This window comes from Crassostrea angulata, chromosome 10 (assembly GCF_025612915.1).
Source record: "Crassostrea angulata isolate pt1a10 chromosome 10, ASM2561291v2, whole genome shotgun sequence".
In the NCBI taxonomy this organism is placed as follows: Eukaryota; Metazoa; Mollusca; class Bivalvia; order Ostreida; family Ostreidae; genus Magallana; species Magallana angulata.
The window spans coordinates 27,757,971-27,784,484 of NC_069120.1; the positions used below are offsets into that span (position 1 = coordinate 27,757,971).

The 26,514-nt window shown below is 32.4% G+C and overlaps 3 protein-coding genes across 3 annotated transcripts; 2 read left to right on the forward strand and 1 right to left on the reverse strand.

Annotated features, from left to right (window-relative positions):
- The first annotated feature begins 202 nt into the window (after positions 1-202).
- On the forward strand, positions 203-15,514 carry LOC128166813 (serine/threonine-protein kinase/endoribonuclease IRE1-like). Its single transcript, XM_052832201.1, has 21 exons — positions 203-391; positions 3,572-3,680; positions 4,179-4,209; positions 4,342-4,487; positions 4,722-4,893; positions 4,985-5,040; positions 5,153-5,212; positions 5,544-5,730; positions 5,882-5,963; positions 6,246-6,396; positions 7,054-7,298; positions 7,534-7,660; positions 7,928-8,018; positions 8,217-8,346; positions 8,764-8,923; positions 9,269-9,462; positions 11,188-11,329; positions 11,697-11,824; positions 11,955-12,078; positions 12,425-12,492; positions 13,230-15,514. The coding sequence occupies exons 1-21, from the start codon at positions 311-313 to the stop codon at positions 13,407-13,409; spliced, it is 2,664 nt and encodes an 887-aa protein (XP_052688161.1). The 5' UTR covers positions 203-310; the 3' UTR covers positions 13,410-15,514.
- Positions 15,515-16,264: 750 nt separating this feature from the next.
- Positions 16,265-20,140, reverse strand: LOC128166536 (histone-lysine N-methyltransferase EHMT1-like). The gene has a single exon (XM_052831774.1). The coding sequence runs from the start codon at positions 19,702-19,704 to the stop codon at positions 18,766-18,768; it is 939 nt and encodes a 312-aa protein (XP_052687734.1). The 5' UTR covers positions 19,705-20,140; the 3' UTR covers positions 16,265-18,765.
- A 53-nt stretch (positions 20,141-20,193) lies between these two features.
- Positions 20,194-26,346, forward strand: LOC128166537 (intraflagellar transport protein 27 homolog). The gene is made up of 7 exons (XM_052831775.1): positions 20,194-20,318; positions 23,422-23,501; positions 23,866-23,925; positions 24,686-24,745; positions 25,163-25,280; positions 25,713-25,822; positions 26,134-26,346. The coding sequence occupies exons 1-7, from the start codon at positions 20,282-20,284 to the stop codon at positions 26,230-26,232; spliced, it is 564 nt and encodes a 187-aa protein (XP_052687735.1). The 5' UTR covers positions 20,194-20,281; the 3' UTR covers positions 26,233-26,346.
- Positions 26,347-26,514: the final 168 nt, after the last annotated feature.

Below are 26,514 nucleotides of genomic sequence, written 5' to 3' on the forward strand. Positions count from 1 at the left end.
TGAGATTTCAAAACGTATTTTTCTTCAAGAAGAAAAAATAAGCATTAGTATTGAAATACTTAAAATTTGGATTAAAATATGTGCAGCAGATAAATAGTATAATATACTTTAAATTTTCAATAATTTGTTTCGCAACCTTAGTTGACCTTTGGATTTCAACCAATCAAAATGCAGATTATTTTTGTACGGAATATTCATTTTCAAGGGAAGGAAGCATGAAAGGATAACAGCATCATCCACTTTGTTTACTATGTTTACGTAGCTTTGCTTTTATAATTAGAGATGATACCGCGAAAGAAAACAAGAAGACATGTGTAAAATCTTTCTCAAGCTTACTGGAGTGTTTTTATTAAGCCTTATAGGTTTAATAACAGTGGCAAAAACACTACAGGTAATGTTTAACATGTATGTATTCACATGTACTGATCAGCTGGTTCAGTGGTTCAGATTGTATTTCATCATTTTATATCTCTTGCATTTTACATGTATCATAGGTGATGTAGTTTTACTGAATGATTATTGTTTTTATCATGTAGATGACTTCATTGACTGTCCTTAAGAAACTGACAGTGGTTTAATTTATTGTTCAATATGAATGTGACAATATCAGCTGATCAGCATGTCTCATAAGCAAATATTGAAATACTAAAATTACAAAGAAGACGGGTTCTTGCTATATGTTTTAAAAAGCTAATTGTCTGTGTTTGCAATTCAATTCAGTCTGTTTTGTGATCTTTACAGTTCTTCAGTTAATATTGATAAAATTAAAGTATTAATGAAGAAATCAAGAATCTTATGATTCAATTTCAATAATATTGTACTTCTTTGGCAGATATATGTATTGTCATAGAGCAAGGACAACTGTAAACTGGGACAGGCTATAAATATTTATCATACAATGGATTAATCAGTGCTTTGTCTATGTAATACATATACCCGTTACATCATTCATTACATCACAAATTTAAATGATGATATACAATTTGTATCTTTAGAATATATTATTATATCAATTTTTTTATACACTGAGTCTCACTGTAAATAATGAATTATTTCCTGACAGCCAAATAAGTTGAGAAAGAATAATACACTGTTTCTGTTATATATTATAAGCTATAATGCATTTTTAAGTTGCAGGAATGCCTTGTTATATGTTAAGGCAGCTTACTACATGTACATCATGACCCACAGTATTGAGTATACTTTTTACAACCCTACATCACGAGATGGCAATTTAAATATTTTGTCACATTATTTGATGGATCATTTGTTTTGGTAGAATATTAGCATAGCTCAGTGGTTATAACATCAGGCTTGTGCATGAACTACAGAACACAAGTTTGAATCTGCCTGGAGCTTTGTTCATATTTACTGAATCATTATTCAATCTTGGAAATCTTATTTTGTGGACTTTGTATATGCTGTTGCCTATTTCACTTCAGTTTTATACCTCTAATGCATTAGACTATCTTTCATAATTAGGCACTTTTCTGCTAATTTGAGAAACTTTTCATGGTGCAGTGAGCCACCATTAAATGGCTCAATTTTTCACATGGATTTGAAAAAAAAGAAGCATGACACAAAATCTGTTAGCAGCAACAAATGAACCAGGCACGCAATATAAAATGTTTTTTTTAGCTACTACTAACAGTGTACATATTTAAAATTTTATGTTCAATCTTAGATGACCATTATGTTGTTCTATTTTTATGCTGAAAGCACATTTAAATTTGAATGCAAGCAAAATGTACTCGGCATCAGAATGAATTCAAAATGTTTTTTGTGTCTTTAGGAAAAAATTAAATGAAATAGAAGTGCATTATATAAAATAATAAGCAATAAAAAAATTAAAATAAGAATAAGGATGTTTTCTAAATGTCTTCTTACTTTTACAAAAAGTTAATTTTAGATGTCTTAAAAGTTATGTCTAAGTCCCTTTTAATATACCAGTATTTCTGATTTTAATTCTTAAATAACAATTATATAGTCAAGATCTAAAAATATCTTTAAACAGTTATTACGTTATTATCCAATTGATAGCTGGTGCATCAGTAACGGTATATTTTTCATAGGTTGATTTATATATTGTTTATACCTGTCAGTTATTGTTTAGGTATATTTAGTAAAAAATCAATTTACTGTTTCCATCTAGATGAATAATCAGGTTTCAGATGGATTAATTATTGAACATTGATCAGGCAAATGCATGTATCAGAATTAATTAATTTTGATACAGGGAAGGAAGTTCAAAATTTTTTTATTGTTGTTGTTTTTATTTGACTATGAACAAAATACAAAATTTTAAAAAAAAAATTGTGAGAAAAAAAATAGAAACATATGATGATTATAGTTCTTCAATATTTTAATTACAAGAACCCAAGGTGAAAAATAATAGACATACCATAAAACCTATGTTATGTATTTCTGAAATGGAAATCTATCTCAAAATTATGATGAATATTTGTATCTGCATGAACATGTTTTCTTGCTTATTTAACTACAACTACTTCAATTACTTTCATGTTTATATTTCTACATATTTTATAGAAATTTCAGTGTATGTCACATCATTGCTTTTCAAATTCCAATTTTTAATTTCATCTGTAGATCAACTGTCGATCATTTCTCCTGCGCATTGCATGCCATTAAACTCTTACATCTAGTGATCTACTTCTATCCAATTTCTTTCACAAAGATATTCATGCCTGTATGCATATTCAGATTTTACCAATATGTGGAATCATTGACATGGGGCACTTTAAAGCAAGTTATCAGAGTTTATTGCACTATTAAGTCAATGACTTTTTTAAAGATATTTTCTTTCGGAGATAAAGTATTCATTAGTGTGACCTTGTTCATGGTCCACTGACTTTCAAAAACACACAATGTGTTTATATTCTTATATTCATTTTATCTGTCAATGAATATTTCAGTTATTCTGATTTTCTGCTGAAAGGAAAACAAACAAAAAATCCACACCTGTTATATTTCTTTGGGTCATTGATCTTATAGTGTTGACTCGGGGAGTCTATGTTAGGACACAGATCATACTCTTAAATCGATTGGTACACATTTTGCATTACATGTAGCACATTTACTGTGTACACAGAGGCCTCAAATTTTAGTGGGCTAACCATACAGGTTGTAACAGATGTTTTAAAACATGTCAAACATCGTAGCATCTGGGTTTTTTTTTCTTTAGTTTACCTTTTCAGGTTTATTTAGAATTGTTTCTAGAAATTTCTTCTCCTGTTCTATTATCAGAGACTGGGTAACACATATAGTGAGGCCTCCGTTATCTGTCTCTCATTATCAATATTGTATTCTAGACTTTTCCTAAATCTTTTTTGATTTTATTAATAACTATCTCTGAATGCATGGCAAAAAGAGAAGAAAAACACCAAATGATATGAGATATGTTTTCCTTAGTAACATTTTCTTTTGGACATTGATTGGGGTATGCTTTTACACATGAATTCAGCATACGTACAGCAAAACCATTTTGTTTATTTCCTGACATCTGAGTTAAATGTGTTAGATATTAATGTTGATAATCTTGTATATCTTGTAGCACAGTCCTGTGTCTGTCCATGAGTCGCTGATCTACGTGTCTACACTGAGTGGGACCTTCCATGCAGTCAGCAAGTCCACGGGCAAGATAGTGTGGTCGCTGGATGAAGGCAAGTTTACTTAATTAACAGTGGTATACTAATGAGTCTCATTTTATAACAGTTGATACACTCTTAATCTGGTTTCAAAAGCATGTTATAATTATTAGGAAAAAAAATATGAGCAACCATTGCTTTTAGAAATTGATCATTGCAAACCAGTTTGTAACTGTTGTAGGAGGAAATGATATTTTAAGAAATGACTCCTTGCTCTTGGAAATTAATTTTTGCACAATGGTTTGTGAACCTAGTCATTTTTTTTTTTGCAAAATATTGCATCAATCTTGTATAGGTTACATTTATCCATGAATACTGTTCACACAAAAGAAAACCCCGTTTGCTGTCACATTGACAGTTTTTATCTTGTTTTTATTGATCAGTAGAATCCAGGATTAACACAACATAAGTCAGACAGAGCTAAAATATATAAAGACATCATCACTGCTAGATTGTGTTATTTGTTTGAAGAAATTGATTGAATAATTCTTAATTAAGCCTTTTGTTTTTCAGAACCAGTGCTCAAAGTTCCTACAGCTGTAGGGTAAGTAAATATTAGTGTGAGAAATGACAAAAAAATTCTGCACTAGTTTTATTTATCACTTGGCAAATATGCATTATGAGGCATATGTCGCATATACAGTCCGTGTTAATGACTTGCACACTGTGATTTCAGACGACTGAGTTTCCTCCCCGACCCCAAGGACGGGAGCCTGTATGCGCTGAGTGATGGAAGAGAGGGGATTAAGAAGCTGCCCTTCACTATCCCCCAGCTGGTCACTGCCTCACCTTGTAAGAGCAATGAAGGGATGTTATACACAGGTAAGGGAGAGTAACTTGCGTGTAGTATACAACTAATTTTCCAAATTTTAAAAAATTGGTAGTCCTGATGAGCTTAAATGTTTTCTGAGTTAAATTGAAAGAAGAAAAAATAGTGTTTTAAATGATTGATAATGAAACAACATCTGGTACCTAACATTTATGAAGCCATCAATTAATTTTACCAAATTTATTATTTTATAAAATAATTTATTTAATATTTTACAATTGTACCAGGACACAAGAAGGACACCTGGATAGCCATTGATGTGACCACCGGAGCCAAAATGCAGACCCTGTCCAGCGACGGGACTCAGAAGATGTGTCCGTCCAGTGCTGAGAAGGTCATTTACATCGGCCGCACGGAATACACCATCAACATGTTCGACAGTAAAACCGGGTCAAAAAGGTATGGAAATTATGGATGTTATTCTGTCGAATTTGATTGGATCATTAGCTAGTAGAACAAGAAGCCTCATGACTCTTTTAATGTTTTGCAGATGGAATGCTACATTTATGGACTATTCATCCCATGTAGGAGAAGTCAAGGAATATGGTTAGAAAAATTAATATTTTGTGTAAATGGAAGTGATTATACTCTAAAAAGTTTCTCTTTGTCAAGTTTATAAAGTGCGTTTTTTTTTTCTATTTGAAATTTATTTTTGCAGAGTTGCGGCATTTCACTGCTAGTTCAACCGGAACTGCTGTAACCCTGGACAACAAATCAGGTATGATGATATAGCCTGCTTTGTAATCAACCTAGACAAGAGTTTTTCTTAAAAGAACTGACTCAGCATATCATATATACTCATTACTGTGATGTGTAACAGTAGGCAGTTATAATTATAGATTTGGATAAGCCCAAACAATCTGGACACATGTTCACTGAATGTAAATGAATTAATGATAAGTTAATCTGTATACTATTAGTCAAGAGTTTCCTCAGGTGAATTCTGTACACCCAGAGGCCACAGGGTTGAATTGAATGCAACTTGTGGTTGATACATTCTCATTAAAATAAATATGTTAGTACAGTATGTATTTTCCAAACCATTATAGGGGATGTGCTGTGGTACACAGATTTCCGCTCACCAGTGGTAGCCATGTACACCATGGACCATGATGGCCTACAGAAGGTCCCTTTTACCAGTTTTGCCCCTGAGACTTTGGACCACCTCACAGGGCAACTGTCTTCAGAACACTGGAGAAACAAGTTTCTGCTGCATGGGAAACAGCAAGTCTTTTTGTAAGAACAATGAAAAGAATTCATTATGATGCTACATTCATGGACAAAGTTTGAAATTTATTTGAAGTGTTATTTTTAAGTGAAATGAAAAACTGTCATCAGTGATACATATTTACCTGTAATTTTTATGGATAAGGAATTTATTTTTTAGCCCTACTTTGTATGTTGGTGAATATGAACATGGCTTTTTTGCCACCAATTCTCTGGTGGATGAAACTACAGTCACAGTTGCTGTAAGTATTTATTATCGAATTATTTCTAAAACCTGTGTGGAAAAAAGGGGAAAAAATATTGTATTGAAAATAATGCATACATTTGAGCATGGTCATTTGTAATGCATTGTATGCATTTGATAACCTTGAGAGTGACAATCAACATTTTTTTTAAAATTTCATTAAGGGAAATAACTTTGCTCATTTGATGTGCAAGAAATGCAACCTGTCATAATATGTTTATCAAAATCACTCTGACAAAATGTAGCATTTGTTGATATATGTATGCATTGTATTTTGCAGCCTAAAAATCAAGGTCCCTTATTGCTGGAAGGACCTGGCATATCTAACCTACCACAGGATGTAAAGCAGGGAACAGACCATCAGGAGCCGGGGACCCATAGAGACGCCATCACCGCCCACACTGTCCGGCGGCCAGAGATCATGATACTGGGTATGCTTACAATCAGTATAAGATTTTCACTGTTTTTAGGTTTACTTAAGGCCAAAATCAGAAGTTCAATGTTCATGCCTCACAAAAAATACATTTACAGACAAGAAATATATTTACAGACGTAGTCAAGGACCCCCCCCCCCCCCCCAGTGATTAAAGTTGATCAAAATTTGATTATTTATACATGTGCTGGTAGGGCAGCCAATTTTTTCCCCCCATTTAGGTTTTAACAAGGATGTTGTAACAAAAGCATGAGATAATTAACGAACAGCAAAAATGGTGATGATGTTTCCAACAATAGGCCTAGTAGATATGTATCAATCTCATATCTTGATTTAGTCATTACATTAATTTTGAAACTTAATTAAGTAAAACAATTAATATTTTTTTAATAATTGTTCAATTTATAAAATATTAAGTTTGAAAGAAATGTATAGAATCAAGCTGTAAAAAGAAAATGAAGAAAAAACATGAAACAGAATAAAAAATTATTGAACACCATTCAACCCCCAAATGTTTAGAATAGGGGCAGTCTTATTTACTGTCCAGTACTTAATGGATTTCATGAATTTGCATATATATTCAAGGCAAATACACAACCTAAAAACCTGTGACAACTATTAATTGTTAGATTACATTATATGATATACGTTGTAGGTTACCACGAGGTGCCAGACAAAGCCATGTCAAGGTTCTCGCCCGCCTTCCAAATCGAGGACCGCTCCAGGGAGGAGATAGTGATCCCCCCAAACTTCAGTGAGGAGGGGGGTCACAGTAACGCCACAGTGTCCGCCGCAGACAACAGCATGGTCATGAAGTACCTGAGCTCTGACGTCAAGTTCACCATCACTGTGGCCCTGTCCCTCATTACCATTGTGGCTGTTGTTTACTATTTCCCAAAGGTAAGTGTTATTCATTTCATTACTGTGATATCTTGTGTCAAATGGTCATAGTATTTATTGATTGTAATAAGAATCAAGCCATCATTAAAGATACATGTGTATACTTTGTTACAAATTTATGGAAAGCTGACTAATTGATTCAGTTTTCAAAGAGAAAACAAAATTTTGTGAGGGTTATGCATTGTTTAACTTGTACCTGGATTTTGTATTATTGACTGTTGTTTTCTTTATTAAGAGAACGGAGCAGTCCATAAAGATCATGCTGCAGAAGCAGATAGAGGAACAAAGAGAGAGGGACAAACAACAGCAGTCTGCCCAGACCTCTCTCCAGGGGAGGCCATCGTCCTCTGAACTCTATGAGGGTAAGGTTAAAGGTCAAGGGTTAGGCTATAGGTTAAAGGTCAAGAAAAAGTAGTGAAAAATTATAGCAAATAACATCTTTGACAGGAAAGAGATTGTTAACAACTTCCATAATTGAATTTTTTAAATGCATTATTATGTCTGAAGATAAATTCATGGTTTTCATATATAGATATCTGAACTAAGTTGTAAAGAAAGATTAAATGGGTACCGGTACTAATATTGTGAATGTGTACACTTTCATTTAATAAAGATTTTCTTTCTGTTAGCTGTGCCAGATGGTCACTACCAAGTTGGAAAAATCTTCTATAATCCAAAATGTGTGTTAGGCCATGGCTGTGAGGGAACAATAGTGTACAGGTAAGACTCTTCTCCAAAATTCAAATTGATTTCTTATATCACATTTCCTCAGTCTTTGATTATCTAAAGAATTTGAAGAATTTTGGCTTTATCTTCATTAAATGAAGCTAGATTTTGCTTTTCTGAATCTTGTATGTTGTCTAAACTTTATGGCAGTTTATCAAAGATGATATCAAAATTTCTAAATTGAATTTTTAGGGGCAGATTTGACAACCGAGATGTAGCAGTGAAACGTCTGCTACCGGAGTGCTTTACATTTGCTGACAGAGAAGTGGAACTGCTGAGAGAATCCGATCAACATTCCAATGTCATCCGATACTTTTGCACGGTAAAGTGAATTTTTTTCAGTGTAAATAAAAAAAATTGACCCTATCCTTCATGCAATAAATGCAAAATAATGAGAATGGAATTCAGGATCTTTTTCAAAATTGAATTAAATTACTGTGGAATCATCTTTGTTCTTGGCGGACCAATGTTTGTGGCCTTTGTTGGTAACCCTCACCCATGAATACCATCCTCACGAATCTGTACACAATCATTTGTTTAATATTTATTAAAATTATCCTGATTACACTACATATGATAATAAGTCCCCACGAACCACGAAAATTTTGGCTCCCCATGAACATTGACCCCCACGAATAAAAATGATTGAACAGTACATATTTTGAGCCAGTCATGTTTTTTTTGTTGTTTTTTTCAAGGAAATAGAAAATATATCTTAAATGTTTTGTTTATTGAACAGGAGGCAGACAGTCAATTTAGATACATAGCGCTGGAACTGTGTTTAGCCACAGTTCAGGATCTCATCACGGGGAAGACACAATACACATACAAAATGGACGCCATTGATATCTTATTTCAGGCCATGTCTGGGATCTCTTATTTACACTCATTAGACATTGGTAAGCAGACACTTTCAAACTTTGGTATGTTCATGAAATAAAGTGTTTCAAAGTTTCTCATTGGTCAGGAAGGCGATCATTCAAATCAAGCAGTGTTTTATTTGTTGGTTTATCATTGGCTGTGCTGTCCATTTCTAACATACCAGTAAACATTCTGTATGCCAATAAACAGTGTATGTGTTAATGCTGAACTTTATATATTTTAAACTGTCTGTCCATAAACCTCGGCATTAGTTTGTTAAAAATTGCATGTACATTGTAGGTTTACATGTCGGTAGTCATAAAACAAATTTAGTAAAATTTTATGTAGATTTCAGGTAGTAAATACTTTGCTTATCTTTGCAGTTCATAGAGATATAAAACCACACAATGTTTTGCTGTCTCAGCCAGACTCTAAAGGTCAGATCCGGGTCATGATATCTGACTTTGGTCTCTGTAAGAAGCTGGCTGCAGGTCGGATATCATTTTCACGAAGATCCGGAGCTGCCGGCACAGAGGGATGGATTGCTCCGGAAATGTTGGATGAAGAACAGAGGACGGTAAGCATGCAGTGATCATTGTTACTAGAGTGTTAGTGGTAAAGAGTTATGTTTTAGTTGTTCTTCATGTGATATTAATTACTTTACATTTTTAAGCAAAGCTTTAAGATAATGTCAAGATTATGATTGTGTGAAGATTTTTAGTTCATTGATTATGGAGATCAAAAGGACATAGACAGCGTCACCCAAAATCTTTGCTCAAATTTGATTCACTAGATCTGTATTCATTCATACAAGTTTTACTGTATCTTGTTTCACACCACCTATGTTATTAGATTAAGAGCCTTGTTATTAACAAGATGTTTTTAAAAATATTTATAAAAAGCCTTCTGTGAATGAAATATCACACAGTAAAATTATATTAATGTTGGGAACACCTAGCTGTGAAATATTATAGTTAGTTAAACTGTATTCATCAAATACAGGTGTTGATTTGAACAAAATGATTGAAATAGAGAGAATACTGTGGATGAAGGCTAGACATGTGATAACTATATACATGTAATTGGTTTTGCATATGTAATACAGCTAAAATCCATTAGCACCATTGTTAATTATTATGCTTGTTATTATTGAGTAACACTATCCTTGCTCTAATTCAAAATGAACTCACTTATTTCTGTTGAAGGCCTATCCTTGACAGAAGTAGAGTGAATACATGTACAGCCTAATCCGGATATATTGAAATTAAGGGGGCCAATAAAATTATTTCAATATATTCATAATTCAACATAAGCGAAATCGACTGACATGAAGCCTCCATTTTGTAAAAGTTCAATCCTGATCCTAAATAAAGAAGAACAAACCCGGACAAATGAATTTGATCATCGCTTATCTAATGGATACAAGCATTAAACATGGAATAATAGTATTTGAAAGTTTAATTGAAAAAGTAAAAGACAATCTTCAACCTCATTATAATTCCCTGATCGCATTCAATTACGTTTTGGGTAACTATAATCAAACTTAAATGCTTCATCACTGCTGAACGCTGCTTGTAAATTATTGTCAGCATACTCGAGTTAATCCCAAAATCCTTAGCTATTTCAGATTTAGGCTTTGTTTTCTTATCAATAATCATAATTAGTTTGTATTTAGTGCCCAAAGATAAAGTCCCATTTTAGGCCTAGCCTCAATACGTCCGTATGTACTTGAAAAGAAATAATTCAACAGTGAATGCATTTTATTTTGTAAAAGCAGTATAAAAACACATTAGGTGAGAACTTATCAATTCACACCTTTGTATATCAACCGGTCAGTCAGGCATAATTACTGTCACCAACCACCAGGGAGCATTTCAATATAACCGTTATAAAAACAACTCATCACCTTTAGGGACCGATCAGGGGCATCAAAATAAGCGATTTTTTCAAAATATCAGATTTCATTATTACCGTTTATATTTTAATGCAAAGAAATTAAGAGGCTAAAACTGGGGATTTATATTTATTTGAAAATAAGTGTAAATTCAAAATAAGCGACTTCAATTTAAGTGGAGTAAGCTGTACATGTATCTAATTAAAGAAATACAAAGAAAACATCCAAATTTACTCACCATTTACCCTTACCCTGTGAGTTTTGTGAGGGAAAACCCCACATTTTTATGAAAATGAAAAAAAATTGTCATATACCAAAGGGGTGGATTTAATCAAATAGGACATGAAGTACATAATGCAATGCACTTTTTAAAGTCCTTAGAACTGAGCCAAATAATTTCTTTTTCAGACCTGTGCTGTAGACATATTCTCAGTAGGGTGCGTGTTTTATTACGTGCTGACGAAGGGGAAGCATCCGTTTGGAGACTCGCTGAGGAGACAGGCGAACATTCTGTCGGGGGATCACAGCCTGGACGGTCTGCCCATGACAGGTACTGACCGTGTTAAGTACTCACACACACACACACACATAAACCCAGCACTAGCGCCTACATGTAAAGCCAGGACTAGCTCTTGTAAACTTAAGCATTTGGGCCAAAAAGTGTTACAGATGAATCTCCACATTTGGATCATAAGTACATTGTATCTCAGAAACTTTATGTCGAAGCGAGAGGGAAGTTGCAACCAATTTCTTTTTGTGTTTAAACCATCTGTATTGAGAGTCTTGTGTTATCTTGAAGTTTTACCACAATTTGTTCCCACAGATTTTAAGCTAACAAGTTTTGACTGTTCCTGTATTGTAATCAATTTCATTATTAATTACGTGTTCAATGTGTTGGTCTCAATTACTTATTTCAGAGGGATATCTAAGAAGAAATCTCATTGAGAAAATGATTAGCTATGACCCTAGTGAGAGGCCAACAGCAAAAACGGTGCTACAGCATCCCTTCTTTTGGAGCAGGGAAAGACAACTCATGTTTTTTCAGGTACATTAAATACATGTACCTTTTATCCATCGTATTAATGATTCTTCACAGATTGGAGAACTATTAATGAAAATACATTAATGCAGGTGCATGTGTGTTAAAATGATTTAATACATTTATTTTTGATCAGGATGTTAGTGACAGAATTGAAAAAGAGGCTGCAGAGAGTGATGTTGTGCAGCACTTGGAACGTGGGGGTCTGGAGGTGGTCAAGTTTGATTGGAGGAGACATATCACTGTGGAACTTCAAAATGGTACGATATACGACCAGTAAATTTTATTAAACGCATGAACATGTTGAGATTGTCATTTGGATACGTGTATGCTCAATAATCTCTGCAGATATGATTAACAATAATAAACTGAGTGTGTTACAACTTTGTATACAAGAAGGAAAACATTGTTTAAAATTGGTTCTTTAAAAGGGTTAGATGAACTGTGACAAATCCTATCTATGGTACTGCATGCTGTCTAGAGTTTTTCTTGTTGAACATGTATACATGCACACAGGCAATATAATAATAGAAAGTGCATTTATTTATAAGACTTACATAATTATGTTCAGTACATGTTCATGTATATGAATATCTGTTGTTGTAGATCTGAGGAAGTTTAGAACATACAAAGGACAAAATGTGAGAGATTTATTGAGAGCTCTGAGGAACAAGGTATGAGGGTATCAGTGAAATTTATAGAAAGTAACTGTTTTATTTCTGAGCATATTTTAATATATGAAATTAGATACCAACAAGAATCTTTAATACTTAACAGTATTTAATTATGACCTGAAAATGTGTTGATTTTGACACAAGGTCATTTGTGCAAGTTCATGGTCACTCACAAAAAATGCATAATTGCAGATTTTGCCATATCTTGTAATGGAAACTGATAAGAAGTTAAAACTTGACACAAAGATTGTGAACTGAAAATATGGCCTGACCTTGAACTTTGATCATTTTATGCAAGTTTAAGGTCACTGGAAGAAAAATAGTGCATCCATAACTTTCCCAAATTGAAATACTCAAAATAATTGTTTACTACAATTTTTCACTTCATATCCTTATATTTGTGACACAATTTAATCTTAAAGTGAAATTATATGCTTCCCATATTGAAACTGCCATTACCAATTCATTACATTATATGCTTGCCCAAAATTTTCTGTTTTCATTCCATTAGCAAAGTATATTTCTGTGCAGTACAGCAAAATTTTTTTTTTTTAATGTTTGGAGGTATCATTTGTACGGTAAGCTTGCTCACAGTACCTTTATGTACATTGGTTATACAAGATAATATCTTGGGAAATAAAGTAGAGAGTATGCAGTAGATTTAAATATATTCTAAAGACTAACTTTGTGAAGGCCTTCGCTGTTGTCATTTACTCATGAAGTTTTTTGTTCTACAGAAACACCACTATAGGGAACTGCCAGAGGAAGTGAAGAATTCATTGGGAGCAGTGCCCGACCAGTTTGTGTGTTACTTTACCTCCCGTTTCCCCAAACTCCTCACCCACACGTACTATGCCATGATGTGCTGCAAACAGGAGCGGGTTTTTCATCAATACTATAACATGGAGGAGAGCTGAATTATGTATAGCAAAGAAAAGTTTTGCTTTTGTAAAAAGGTTTATGTCTCATATTGGAAAAATTTTCACAATCGTCATTCCAGATTCTAAGACTTTTTTTTGTTATCTTATTACTGATGCAGCTTTTTAATGTATTCAAATTTTGCTCTTTTCCATTTTTTGTGTGAATATTTTGTTGCAGGTAGGGCATTTTGTTACCATGTCATTTTCATTTGAATTTCTGGATTTTGCACATCTTTTGTGACTCTTTCCGATTTTTTGAATTTTGTACAGATTGAGGGAGATTTTCATTTTTGAACAATTTAATTTGTAACCATATTGTAAAAAGAGCTCATTTTGTTTTCTGTGTTTCTTCATTATCAAAACCATTGCGTAGGTTTTCATTTGGTTTATGTTGCACATTTTTTTTCATACTCCAGTTGACAATGCATAGCTCAAGTATTTGCGAAGTGACATTATACCCATTTTTTTCAAAAGAAACTTCATAAAATCATTGTTACATGTTTAATATACGAGTATTTTAAGATACAAGATATGTGTAGCGTTGCCTTATTTTATAGGAACCCTACACAAACTACAGTGTTTGTTACATTATTGAAAGAATACTTTTCAGAATTAGGCAATTATATTGAAGTGTCATGTGATCGGATAGTTGAGATTTGATTGGGTGACGGTAATGCTTTCGGAATCATTGTTACGCATCATTAAAAGATGTCTCTGTTGTTTAAATGTACATATTAAGTTATTTTTTAAAAAAAAAACCTAATTATCATTAATTGTGTTTTGTGATCATTTTATGCATAATGCACATGTTTGAATTTCCTGGCGCAGTAGTTTTAATCTCAAATGTAAATGTATATATGTTTACAGGATTTTAAAAAGTCAATTAACGTACTTCTCATTTTAAAGTTACACTTACTGAGTGTACTGTCAAACAATGTTAGTTTAGAGTACTGGTACTGAGTCCTTGTTGTTACCAGTTTGCCATCTTTTTATTTTTGTTGTGTGTAAATTATCTCGTGTATGCAAGTGCATTTATTTTAAAAGATGCAATTCATCTGACAGTTACTTTTTTTTATGAACACTGCGGATATATTAAGGAAAAGTTTGTAATCCTTATGAAATGCTTAATTAATCAAAACCATCTGCTTATTTCAAACATGTAATAAGCGGAAATACATGTAAGCTTGGGATGTTTGTCACAGGATTAAGATACAGCCACTGCTGTAGGCCGTATCTGTCTATCAATATGTGTGCATATCTTAATTCTGCTTTTAATCGGTGCATATATTCCTTGCTTTTCTTTGTTTTTCTCAGTTTCGTTGTTGTATCTGTTGAGATTTCTAAAAATATGTTGTATTTAAATCATCACATAGACAGTAAGATCAAATCACTAGCTTTGGTTTAGAATAAGATTTAATATTCTAGCTTTAAAGATATTTGATTCATATTATATACCATTGTACTTTTTCTCTGAGAAATCTAAAGTGTGCTGCAGTGTGCATTTGGTGGAATTTTACTAATGAAAGAATCATCAAACATTGTATAAATTATAATTTTAATTTAAGTAGACTAGAGTTTGTTTTTTTTTGCAATATTTTTCCTAGTCTTACATTCCTTCCAAAAATGATAGTAATATATGCATGTAGATATTTATTTTGGTCCATTCATGTGCGTGCAAGATGAAATATGTTTATGTCATGAATGCAAGTTTTTGAATAATGTTTCCATGAATAAGTGTTTCTTCAAAAGTAAATCCGATTAAAACTTCATTTTTAGATTATTTTTAAAAGGAGGTTGTGTGGATTTTGACATCATTAATTTTACATGTACAAGTTAACAAAACTACATACATATTGTAATTTTTCTTTACAAATTTTGACTTGGCACTTTCATTCCTCAAAACCATTGCATTGATATTTTATCATCCCTATCATCAAACTTACAATGGCAGTTGTTTCATAATGATGTATTTTATGTTGGAGAGAGAGCTGAGTTTTTATTGTGAGTGTGTAGAATTGTAAAAATGACTGTGCGTAAACTGTTATAAAGTATGTTTATATATATTTTTTAATATATTGAAATAAAGGATGAAAAATGGTAAACTTATCCTTTTTATATGTGGTTTAATGGTATATCTTATTATTTTTATGTAAACACTAATTAGTGTGTGTGTAGAACGACACAACCAGATCTCAGATAAAAAAAAAAAATAAAGTTGATTGATGCATCTTTCATGAAATACCCCCATATAAGTAGCAAACAATTAAAATACCAAGTTTGATGCTTAAAAAAATTGTCAATGTTTTGTAGGCAAAAAAGCCTGGGATGCAAGAATTTCTTTTTAATATCTGAATAGGAATACATATCAGGTGGCTTTGCAGGCCATGCACATAGTTGTAGGTCTTGCAGATGTGTAATAGGATCCAAGATCATTGTCAAAGTGGATACTGGCTCTGAAAATGGTCCAAAGGTTGAAGACCTTTAACAACACTTATGAGATCTCAGATAAGTAAACTATACTCTTTAAAATTATATTGCATTTCTTATTTAGCTTTTCCTATATTTCAAAGCCTTTCATAATACTCCTTGTAATCCAATCCAAATACACAGAAAACTTGACACAAATTTGTCATTTTGTCCAATTTGTCATTACACTGTTAATGAAAGAAGGCCATGACAATTTTCCATTTACTGGTAGTTAATTTTTTTAAACATGTACAGTATATTTGGCATCTTGTACATTATTCCTCGTGTTTCTTTCAGTGATTAAATTCATTCTGATAAAATATTGCAATTTAAAATCCATTCTCATTACGGTAATTTTTCATTATAATAACAACGAAATTAATGTATTTAGCTTTAAGCTTTTAATGTCACCTGAATGTGATACAACAACAAAAAATCATAATAAAATAAAACGAGACATGCAAATCCAAACAGAAAAAAATGCACATTGTGTGAAATGAATTCATAATTTTATTTCGTCATGTATATACATGAACATATATCTCCCAGACTGACTGAGCACCATGTCTTGATACCTGTCATTTGAACACACAGCCAAACCATGTTTAAGTAATTTTAGAACTAACAAGGAAATTATTGGTTTAACCAACTTTATGGGAAAAAAAATGTTGATCTCGTATATCCGATTATTTCACTCAAACAGAAGCATGCAGCTTTATATTAATGAGTACACGCACCATCCCCAAAGCAAGACAGGAAATATTTTAATTATTAGGGCCATAATTTTTTACCAGGTAATACATGTATGTCGTTATTACGGTACATTCTTTATTTTCATGCATGTAAACATCCTAGATGTATTTTTTTTTCAAAGTGAAAATCATATTTGTAGACTTTCTAATTTAAAATGTTAAATTTTTAGAGATTGAATTCTTCTTATTAAAGCAAGTCTTCTACTTTCATTCTGGTTAGCCTCAGGGTTTAAAAGCAGCAAAGTTTATTAAAAAAACAGTAACAATGTCTTTCTCATCAATGCCTATACCACTCTCACTCGTAAAAAACTTAATGGATTTAGCAGTGTAGGTCAAGTACCTACCATTGTTTAAAAAAAATCAAAAACTTTCATTAATTACAATATTTTAAAGGAAATGAAAATTAACACAAGAACATACAAGCTGCAGTCGCTCAATAAAAACTTTCAAATCGAAGCTTACAGTTCAATAAAGTTAAATTGATTCTTAATTACGCACTAGCCGACTTCTCTTACATTTTAATAATTAGCACATACAGTTGTACGTGACAAAAGGGCAGTTTCCCTTACTTAAAATGGACAAAATTTGTAACATTTAAGGTAATTAGTCATAAATAATCAAAGCATTGAATAACAGCTCTATATAGATATAAATATCAAAAATTCCATTAACTCCTATTGGTAGTTTTTGAAAAAAATTATGACGTCTGAGATACATCCAGCATTTTTAATCAAATCTTCCAGCTTGCATGTGTCAGACACAAAATATACATGAATAATGAATTAAAATGGCAATAATTTGTAGAATTCAGGGGATACTAATAAAACAATTCAATTTAGACTGCTTATAAATTCGCAGTCTTGGTAAAGAAATCTGTTTTTCTAGAACATTTTTGGTAAAAATATGAACAGTACACATACTAAACATTTAATGGCATTTGCAGAATATGAACACGTGAGAGAAGAGTTCAAATTGGGAGATTGTGTGAACATATGCAATAGGAGGTCGATTTTAGGGGTTTGGGGGGAAAAAATTGCAGATCTGCAAATTATACCTATCCCCTAAGAGAGAGCCAAGTACTAGACTACCGGTTATGCATTTGCACATGACTGCTAGTGATATAATAAGCTCTGCCTCTTAAATAATTTGCATGAATCGGTACAGTATACATGTATATCTGTGTGCATTGTGTGGGAAGGTTTTCCTTCAGTCATAAGTGGTTTTGTGTGGTGTTACGTGATATGTCTACACCGTTATTTTTGGGCTATGACATTTTAAGTTCCTGCACTTCTTTGCCTTACGTTTGTCTTAAGATACAGTACTCATCAACTCCTTTACAGTTATATACTCATTAACTTCTCTATATATACAGATATTATGGTGAATACTGGTACCTGAACTTAATTAGGGCAAATAATTAGAACATTTTCCTACGGATTTAGCATTTTTTCATTCATTTTAATGATATGTTTTGCAAGAAAGCTAGGGGTTGAAAAGATAAGATTTACAATCAAATGATTATAATGACCAAAACACACTTAAACTCTTACTGCACATCATTTTAAATGATGGACATCATAAAGCTCTGAAATGCTCTTTCAATAATTGGCAACAGACAAGAAATTGCAAAAGTTCATGGTAAAAAAAGGTCATACATGTGTTGAATCCATTGATTTAGAATGTTCATAAATACTAAACTCTATTTAATAAGCATGATAAGTAAATGTGTGAAATTAATAAGCTAATTAATCAATGATGTAATTTTTAATTGCTATATGAAACTGATAAAAATCTGCAATAATTATTTCAAAATAAAATACTATAACAGAGAGTTAATATTGAAAATAACATTTGTTGTATGACTAGGAAATAACAAGTATATTTCTGTAAATGAACACTCAATAATTAATCTCTATTCATAAAAAGAAAATAGAAACAATTTTGTAAATAAATTGCTATTCAAAAAAAAATCATTTGCCAACATATAAATAATTGACAATTTTTAAAGACTTAATTAATTCATAGGCAAGATTATAACATGCATACTTATCAACAAACACCACTAATTCTAAATTTTTACATTGTACTTGAAGCACATAGATATAGCTAATATCTAATCAAAGACATAAAAGAATTTATCTTAAGGTCAGATATTGTTTCATGATGACTGGCAATGGTAAAGCATTTATATGCTTGATGAAGTCTTTTCCTTTGCAGCTTTTGCTGACTGTATTTCTCACTACTCTCCGACAAATCTGTCGAAGAAGTGGCGGCCTCTGGTATTCTGAATTCAACAGGGTCAAAATTTGAGTGTCCAGTTCTCCATCCATCAGTAACGCTCTGTGAACACTCTTGATTTCCGAAGTGGGTAGTCCTGCACACAAAATTAAACGAACAATTTCAATATTTTTACTCTTGGCTGCCCAGAAAAGCGGGGTTTGCTGAGCCATGATGGACACTTTCGGACCTTCCAGATTGCTTCCATGCAAGATCAGAGTCTTGGTGATGATTGAACTTACTCGGTAGGTCAAGGCAGTGAGAAGAGGGGTGTAATTAAAACGGTCAGTTTTGTTAACACTAGCACCATTTGAGATGAGATACTCCACAAGATCTGGCATTTGCTGTCGAGAAGCTACCCACAATGCTGTGTGACCATTATTGTCCACTGCATCCAAATCGGCTCCTGCATTCACTAGAGCCACCACACCTTCTAGAAAATGCATTCTGCAAGCTGTGATAATGGGTGGTTCAATACGATTCAGATGATCTTTGCTGCATATGTTCAACTTCAATTTTCTGCTTTTCTCGCTATGCCTCATTAACAAGCCAAAAATGTCGAAGTGTCGCTTGTAGAGCGACAGTGACAGTACTGTTGCTCCTTTCACAAGAACATTGAAATCCACGTCTGGATGGGAAAGCAGAATATTCCTAACTAACTGAGTTTCTCCTGAAATGACCGCCATGTACAAATCAAACACCAGATGCGATTGATTGTACTCATTTATGGCCTGAAAAGAAGTGCACAGAAGATTATCCATCCCCCTGTCACTAGATCTCTGCATTTTTACCGGCATAATATCCTCTACTCCACTACACTTTTGCAAAAATGAAAATTGTGGAATAAATTGATTTTGCAGCCTCTGAATAAAATGTATCCGATTAACTGCTCAGTCTACAGAACCACGCCGCAGGAGATTCTTTCAACATATTAAATTCATTATCACCTTTGGTGCATGTTGACAACCGCTCTCACTATCGGTCCCCTGTGGTTATCGACGGATCAGGAAAGACGCAAACGGATATATTTAAACTGTCAGATGGATCATGTCTGAAGACGTACGTCACTTCATTTTGTTATGTTATTAAAGGAACAAGTGGTGTAAACTTAATGCAGATACAGTTTGGCATAAAACACTCCTTCCTTTAAGTCTTACTATCTGAGAATTGTTTAAGTTGCGTTTTGCGTCAATATCTCGTTGTTAACTATGTTTACATGTATTGATATTTGACGAGGTTGAAGTAGTGACACTTCCGTATTTTCGGATAAAATGTAACACAGATTTCCATTGGACAAAAAATAATTCATCCAATCAAAAAACCCCTCTCTTGTAATATTTGGGGTTGTCGTAACATACCTAAACAAAGTGAAAAATGCCGACTTGTTTGAGAGCTAAGTGTGTAGTTGTAGGTATGTTGGATTTAGATACATGCATTTTATATTACGTACTGCCAATAGATCTTTCGTTTTCCGTTTGGTTGAGAACATTTTTGCGAATTTCTTTAACGCAATGTTGATAAGTGCTTTTATACAATTGCATATAACCATGATAACCGCACTTTATCAGGTTGGGACCACTCTCCCAAATGGGATATAATAGTCCGTTTGGGATATAATAGCCCAAATGGGATATAAATTTTAAGTGCAAAAAATAAAAAAAATTGATTTTGAAATTTTTGATATAAATCCGCATTAGAATAGATGAAATACAACAACTTTTGGTAAACAACTTTTTCTGTAGCTGTACTATTACTGAGATTGATCCCTCAGTTTATCCAAAACTTCTTGGGGATCAATCTTACAAACTATAGAAATATAAGAAAACTTCTTAACCAAAAGTTGTTGCATTTTATTCACATTAATGCGGAATTATTTCAAAAATTTTAAAATAAAAAAAATATTTTTTTGCATTTCAAATTTATATCCCATTTGGGCTATTATATCCCAAACGGGCTATTATATCCCATTTGGGAGAGTGGTCCCAACCTGTTTATGATGTATTTAGTTACAATGTACAATAATAAGCTAAACATACTTTCCAATTGATAAAGGCCATTGACTGAAAACTATTCTGTACCGTTAATCACAGTTAACAATTCTTAAACTATACCACTGGTAAAATTGTTAACTATAGCTTTAATATGATTGAGAGTTGCAAAATTTCACAGAAAACTGAGTGTTTACAATGTAATACTGTACTGGCGTGCGACCAGTTCTTGCCGAGTACCATTTCTCGCCAGTACATTGTGACGTCACAATTTTATGTGTTGATAAAATGACGTCAAAATGTACTGGCGAGAAATGGTACTGGGCGAGAACTGGTCGCACGCCAGTATATCTTACAAAAATCATGTTTTCTTATTCTGTGTTTTTCAAATGTAAAGCAATGTTAATTTTATATTTGTAAATATTGTACCCTAAAATTAATTTGTATGAACAATGCTGTAAACTATAATAGACTTATAGTTAAAAGTCGTTAACAATTAAACTTTATCAGATAAATATAAGAAATATTTGTTTTCATGGTTAACTGATAAGTTACTGTTGTGAAAACTTAATTATTATGGCACACTAAATTCACAAAATTGAGCTATAAAACATAGCTTCACCGTTGATAAACTTAAGTTTATTCAATTTCAACTATAGTATATAGTTTACAAAGTTAAGCATTATCTAGCTATAACTAACGTCAGATTGATTAAAAAACTATCCATTTGTAAATTTTTAAACAATATCTAACAGATGTAAACTATACAAATATTAATCAAAGTTTAATTATCTGTCTGAAAGACTGTAAAGAAATGTTAACATTAATAGATTTTGCTGATAAATAAATCCCAACACCTGTAAACTAATATGATATTTTATAAATTTTGATCTATTATAGTTACAAGTTGTGAAACAATATTTTTCAGGTTAACGATTGTAAACTATATATTTTAAAGATAAATTGTGACTTACATTTTTTCAATATTAGTTTATTACCATAAACTTACAATCACAATCATAATCTATGAAGTTTACAGTTGTAAAATGTAGAATATGAATCTAAAAGTATTTTAACTGAATAAGATTTTCTATTTAATTCTCAGAAATTTATGCACAAAATTATTACCTAACTATAGTTTGATAATAAACTAAAGGTTAAAGTTGTGAAATATATTAAATGTTTCACTGAAAATTGTTTATAGATCTTTAAATTAATACATAATCAGATTATTATAGTCATTCTGTCATTAATCTGTGTCTTTGAATTGTTAAACCCTGTTTATCACATTTTTATAAGTTCTGTGCCTTTAATGTTTATTTAGTAACTATAATTTATGAACCATACAAATTTATTAATTATTATACCTGTCCATGAAATAGTGCAGAGCATACATTGACTTTACCTCATTTGTGATAAAATTATTTCTTTTTATGGATGAGGAAATAAATTATAAGCTGTTCGTAATGTAATTATTACTAAACTTAAATATACTTTAAATCAACACTCTATCACCACAGAAATAGATAATTTTTTATTGCGGGGGGGGGGGGGGGGGGGGGGGGGTATGAAAATTTACGTTTATATATTTTTGTATGACGCTTAACTTTTAATATGTTTCCCCTAAAGTACTCAAATAAATTTCGAGTTTAAGATCTCAATCATCATCTCAAATTTGCCCATTTAAAAAGAGTGTAGCAGTTTGAATTGTTTTAAAATACAAATGTACTAAATTTGTGGTCTGCAGTGACTCGTTTAATATATCCAAATCAGAATTAACTTATTTGAACGAATCTGTGATTAGAAAACCAGAAGTCAGTTACATAACACATACCACACATGTACGTCAGAAGTGAATAACCATATGTGTACTATATAGGATACAACTTGAACTCTGTGTACCGATACACCTGTTTAATGTGGAAATATAACCCACCTACAAGGATCTGACTGTTTCCTTATCAACACAGTACTTACCACTTAGCGGTACTTGTAGAAGGAATTTAGCTGTAATTGTTCCACAGTCCAATTTTATGACCATTGAACCTTCAAACACGTGTGCATCTGTACATGAACAGACAGCAAATGAACTCTATCTGGACCTGGGTTTTTTTCATCAACGTTTTTATTTACTCTGGGGGGAAAAAAGTTTATATATATTAACAATAATCTAGCAAACTTACTTCAGAATACATGTATGTGCGTGTTATTTATATTCACTCAATCTAAAAAATGATTGACAACTTTACCAATACTTAAGATGGAAGAAGTTCAAGTTACTCTGATGACAATCTGAATTGTCAACCCAAATATTTCCATCAAGCTACAGATCGGCAGCTAATAATCAGATCATGTTATTTACCCAGCTGAGGTTGGTGCAACAGTGACAAAACATGTGTTACTTTTTTTGCCTTATGTGAAGATCAAATTTTGACATAAGATGTGTAAACATTTGACTAGTTCCCTTAAGTAACAGCAAATTGTACTTATAAACTAATGCATTTGTCTTTTGTTTGTCTTGTGTAGGGGACTCCACAGTTGGGAAGAGTGCCCTCTGTCAGGCCTTCCATAGTGATGGCTCACATTTTCCAAAGAACTACACCATGGTAACCAAACAATATCATACCATTGTATCATTTATCGAACAATAATTTGATTATGGTATATAAATTGTATTTCGATCCTCTCATCGGTGTAAATCACGGCCAGTATGTACGATCCTCTCCCATAAGGGGAGGGCTCTGTGGACTCTGGACTGTGGCTCGAGACAATGATCTCTAAATTACCGTACAAAGAAACAAGCATTTGTATTGAATATGATTATCACATGATTAGCTATTTTTAATCCATCAACTTTGTATTATCTAAATAGATATGTCTCTTATTAATAATTCAGATGATTTACATGATCATAATATGATTAAGGTGAAAGTCTGCATGTGACAATTTTGTGGCATTTTATTTTAATAGACCACAGGAGTAGAGCTACTGGTCAAACATGTGAACATTCCTGATTCAAAAGACAGTGTGGTAAGTACTTGCGAATCACAAAATTAAATATTAACACCCCAGTGACATGTAAGCACTGTAGTCGCAAGCAAGATTATCTTTCCAATTTTAATTTGAAAAGAAGAAAATGTTGGTTATTTGAAATTTATATTAGTTTTTTAATATAATTCATTAGTTCACATGTTTTTTCTGTAAATTAATATCTCTTTCATGTGAAAGTTTTAAAAAATAAATATATAGTCTTAAATATTGATCCATGGCATGGTATTAGAAGATATATGGAGATAAAAGTTAATTATATTAAAACTTCAAAGCATAAACTATTGCAATATCATTTTACACACAGATACATGTATTATAAAGTTCATAGTTATCCATTTTCATATACCTGGCTGGTCATGGCTTATTATACTAGGAACAAACAGTACTGGTAATTTAATCTCGGTCCACTCCAATCCTCTAGAAAACAACACCAGTACATGTACTGGTATATTGACATGCAGATACTGTACATGAAATACAATCTTTATAACACCTACTGGTAGCTGTAGTAGTGTATACACAGTTATTTTGGCCTTTTGTAATTTTTTCCCTTTCTACACTTGCAAATAGTTTTCATCCAGACACAATTGTGATTAAAGAGAGATAATTTGAGACCTGGGAATTTGCCAAGTCTTTAATTCGTCAGCTGACAACGGTCAGCTGACAACGAGGGTGAAAAGGGCGAAAATTAAAATGAGGGCGAATATTTCCCTGTTTACAGAATGCTCTTTGTTTTCAGGAACTGTATATGTATGACTCTGCTGGTAAAGAAATTTTTGCCGAGCATGTTCAAAACTTTGTAAGTATACTTGTGCAGCTCTAAATGGTTATTTCTCTCTTGTATAGTAAATGCAGATGAATAAATGTCAATAACTGAAAGTTGAATAAACTTTTAACCAATGACGTATTCAATTTTACTACACATGTTACATGCTGTGGTTTCATTAATATTCAAGGGTATCAATTTTCATGGATAAATGAAAATCACAGTTTCAAGGATACGTAAATTTGTGGCCAATGACCTTATCAATACAAAATTCTAATAGAGATTGCACTTCAATGAACACTTAATTTCGTGGATCAATTTCATAACGGAATCCACGAAAATTGGTATTCATTGAATATTGATGAAACCACAGTAGTCATTTGAACTTCATTGATAAAACAGGGAAAGAAATGAATGTTGTATGACTTTTGAATTTGTTTTCTCATTTAGTGGGAACAACCATCTGTTGTCATGGTAGTGTATGATGTCACGAGTGAAACATCATTCTCCAGTTGCGCTAAGTGGTTGGAGCGGGTGAAATCTCAGAAACCTGAAGTACAGATACCAGGTAGTGTAAACTCACTGTCAAAAAACAGATTACTCAAAAAATATATGAGCAACATATCTGAACAGAAAATATAAGACATTGAACACATGTATACTGTACTTTAGCACTCCAAAATCTGAGACATGGCATATTTTTATATTTTTGCATTTTCACACACAAATCTGTCAAATATTGGCAACATATTTTCAGTGAGAATAATATTTAAAATTGTTGCACCTGAATGTTCGATATTTTGTCTATTAATTGACATGTACAGATGCATGAGCAGATCTAGCTTGAGAATGGGGGTGGGTCAGTTAGAACCCTCCCTGGAAAATTCAAAATCCAAGCTGATTAAATTTACATTGTAAAATTAACACACACACCCTGAAAACAAAAGTATAAAGGTACATGTATACCCCCTCTATACCTGACATTTTTTGTTTATTGAAGGAGTATTGGTAGCAAATAAGATTGATTTGGACGAGAGACGAGTTATCAGTCCTAAGGCAGGAATGGAGTTTGCAGAGAGCAACGGACTCAAATACTTTGAATGCTCAGCTGTAAGTTTACAGGAAATATAGGAAATGCTTTTCTTTTGTTCAAAATCACTGTTGATAACCAAAGTTTTTGAATTCTCAGCTGTTAGTTTTATGAAAATAAAGTTTCAACTGAATTTAGCCAATGAAGTTATTTAATAGCTGTACGTTTAAATTATCAATACCAGAGCTTGGAAAAATGAGCTGCTTATCAAATTCTTGGAATGTTGTAAACCAGCAATAACCCATCAGTAAAAATGATTTAAATCATGATGTCCATGCATAAAGATATAATTTACTAGTACATTTAGTAACAGACTCTTTTTCTTTTTCAGAAAGAAATGCAGAACATTGATGCCTCTTTCTACTACCTGGCTAACGAGTTTCACAAGTTATACCAAGACCGACTAGAGACATTCAAATCCCTGTCATAACCTTAATGTATTTGATGTCAGTTAAACATTCCGTCCATATTACTGTACAATATATATATGCTTTTAAAAGATATTTCTGTTTATTTGTTTTTGAATCTATAAAAAAAAAAAATAGATTAAGAACATGGTGCCTTGCAAGTGTTTTAAATGTGTTTACAATGCCTGTCTTTTAAACAGGTCCTGCAGTCGAACTTTTATCTAATATGTACATTCACATACTAAACTTGGAATTCTATTCAAAGAAATCACTAACTCATTTTAGTGGATGCGCCTTGTTCTCTG

Coding starts and splice junctions, on each gene's coding strand:
- LOC128166813 (XM_052832201.1), top strand. CDS start 311: ATGTGTAAAATCTTTCTCAAGCTTACTGGAGTGTTTTTATTAAGCCTT. Junction 7,299..7,533: donor TTGTTTACTATTTCCCAAAG/GTAAGTGTTATT, acceptor TTCTTTATTAAG/AGAACGGAGCAGTCCATAAA. Junction 11,330..11,696: donor GGACGGTCTGCCCATGACAG/GTACTGACCGTG, acceptor TACTTATTTCAG/AGGGATATCTAAGAAGAAAT.
- LOC128166536 (XM_052831774.1), bottom strand. CDS start 19,704: ATGCCGGTAAAAATGCAGAGATCTAGTGACAGGGGGATGGATAATCTT.
- LOC128166537 (XM_052831775.1), top strand. CDS start 20,282: ATGCCGACTTGTTTGAGAGCTAAGTGTGTAGTTGTAG. Junction 23,502..23,865: donor TTCCAAAGAACTACACCATG/GTAACCAAACAA, acceptor TTATTTTAATAG/ACCACAGGAGTAGAGCTACT. Junction 24,746..25,162: donor CCGAGCATGTTCAAAACTTT/GTAAGTATACTT, acceptor TTTCTCATTTAG/TGGGAACAACCATCTGTTGT.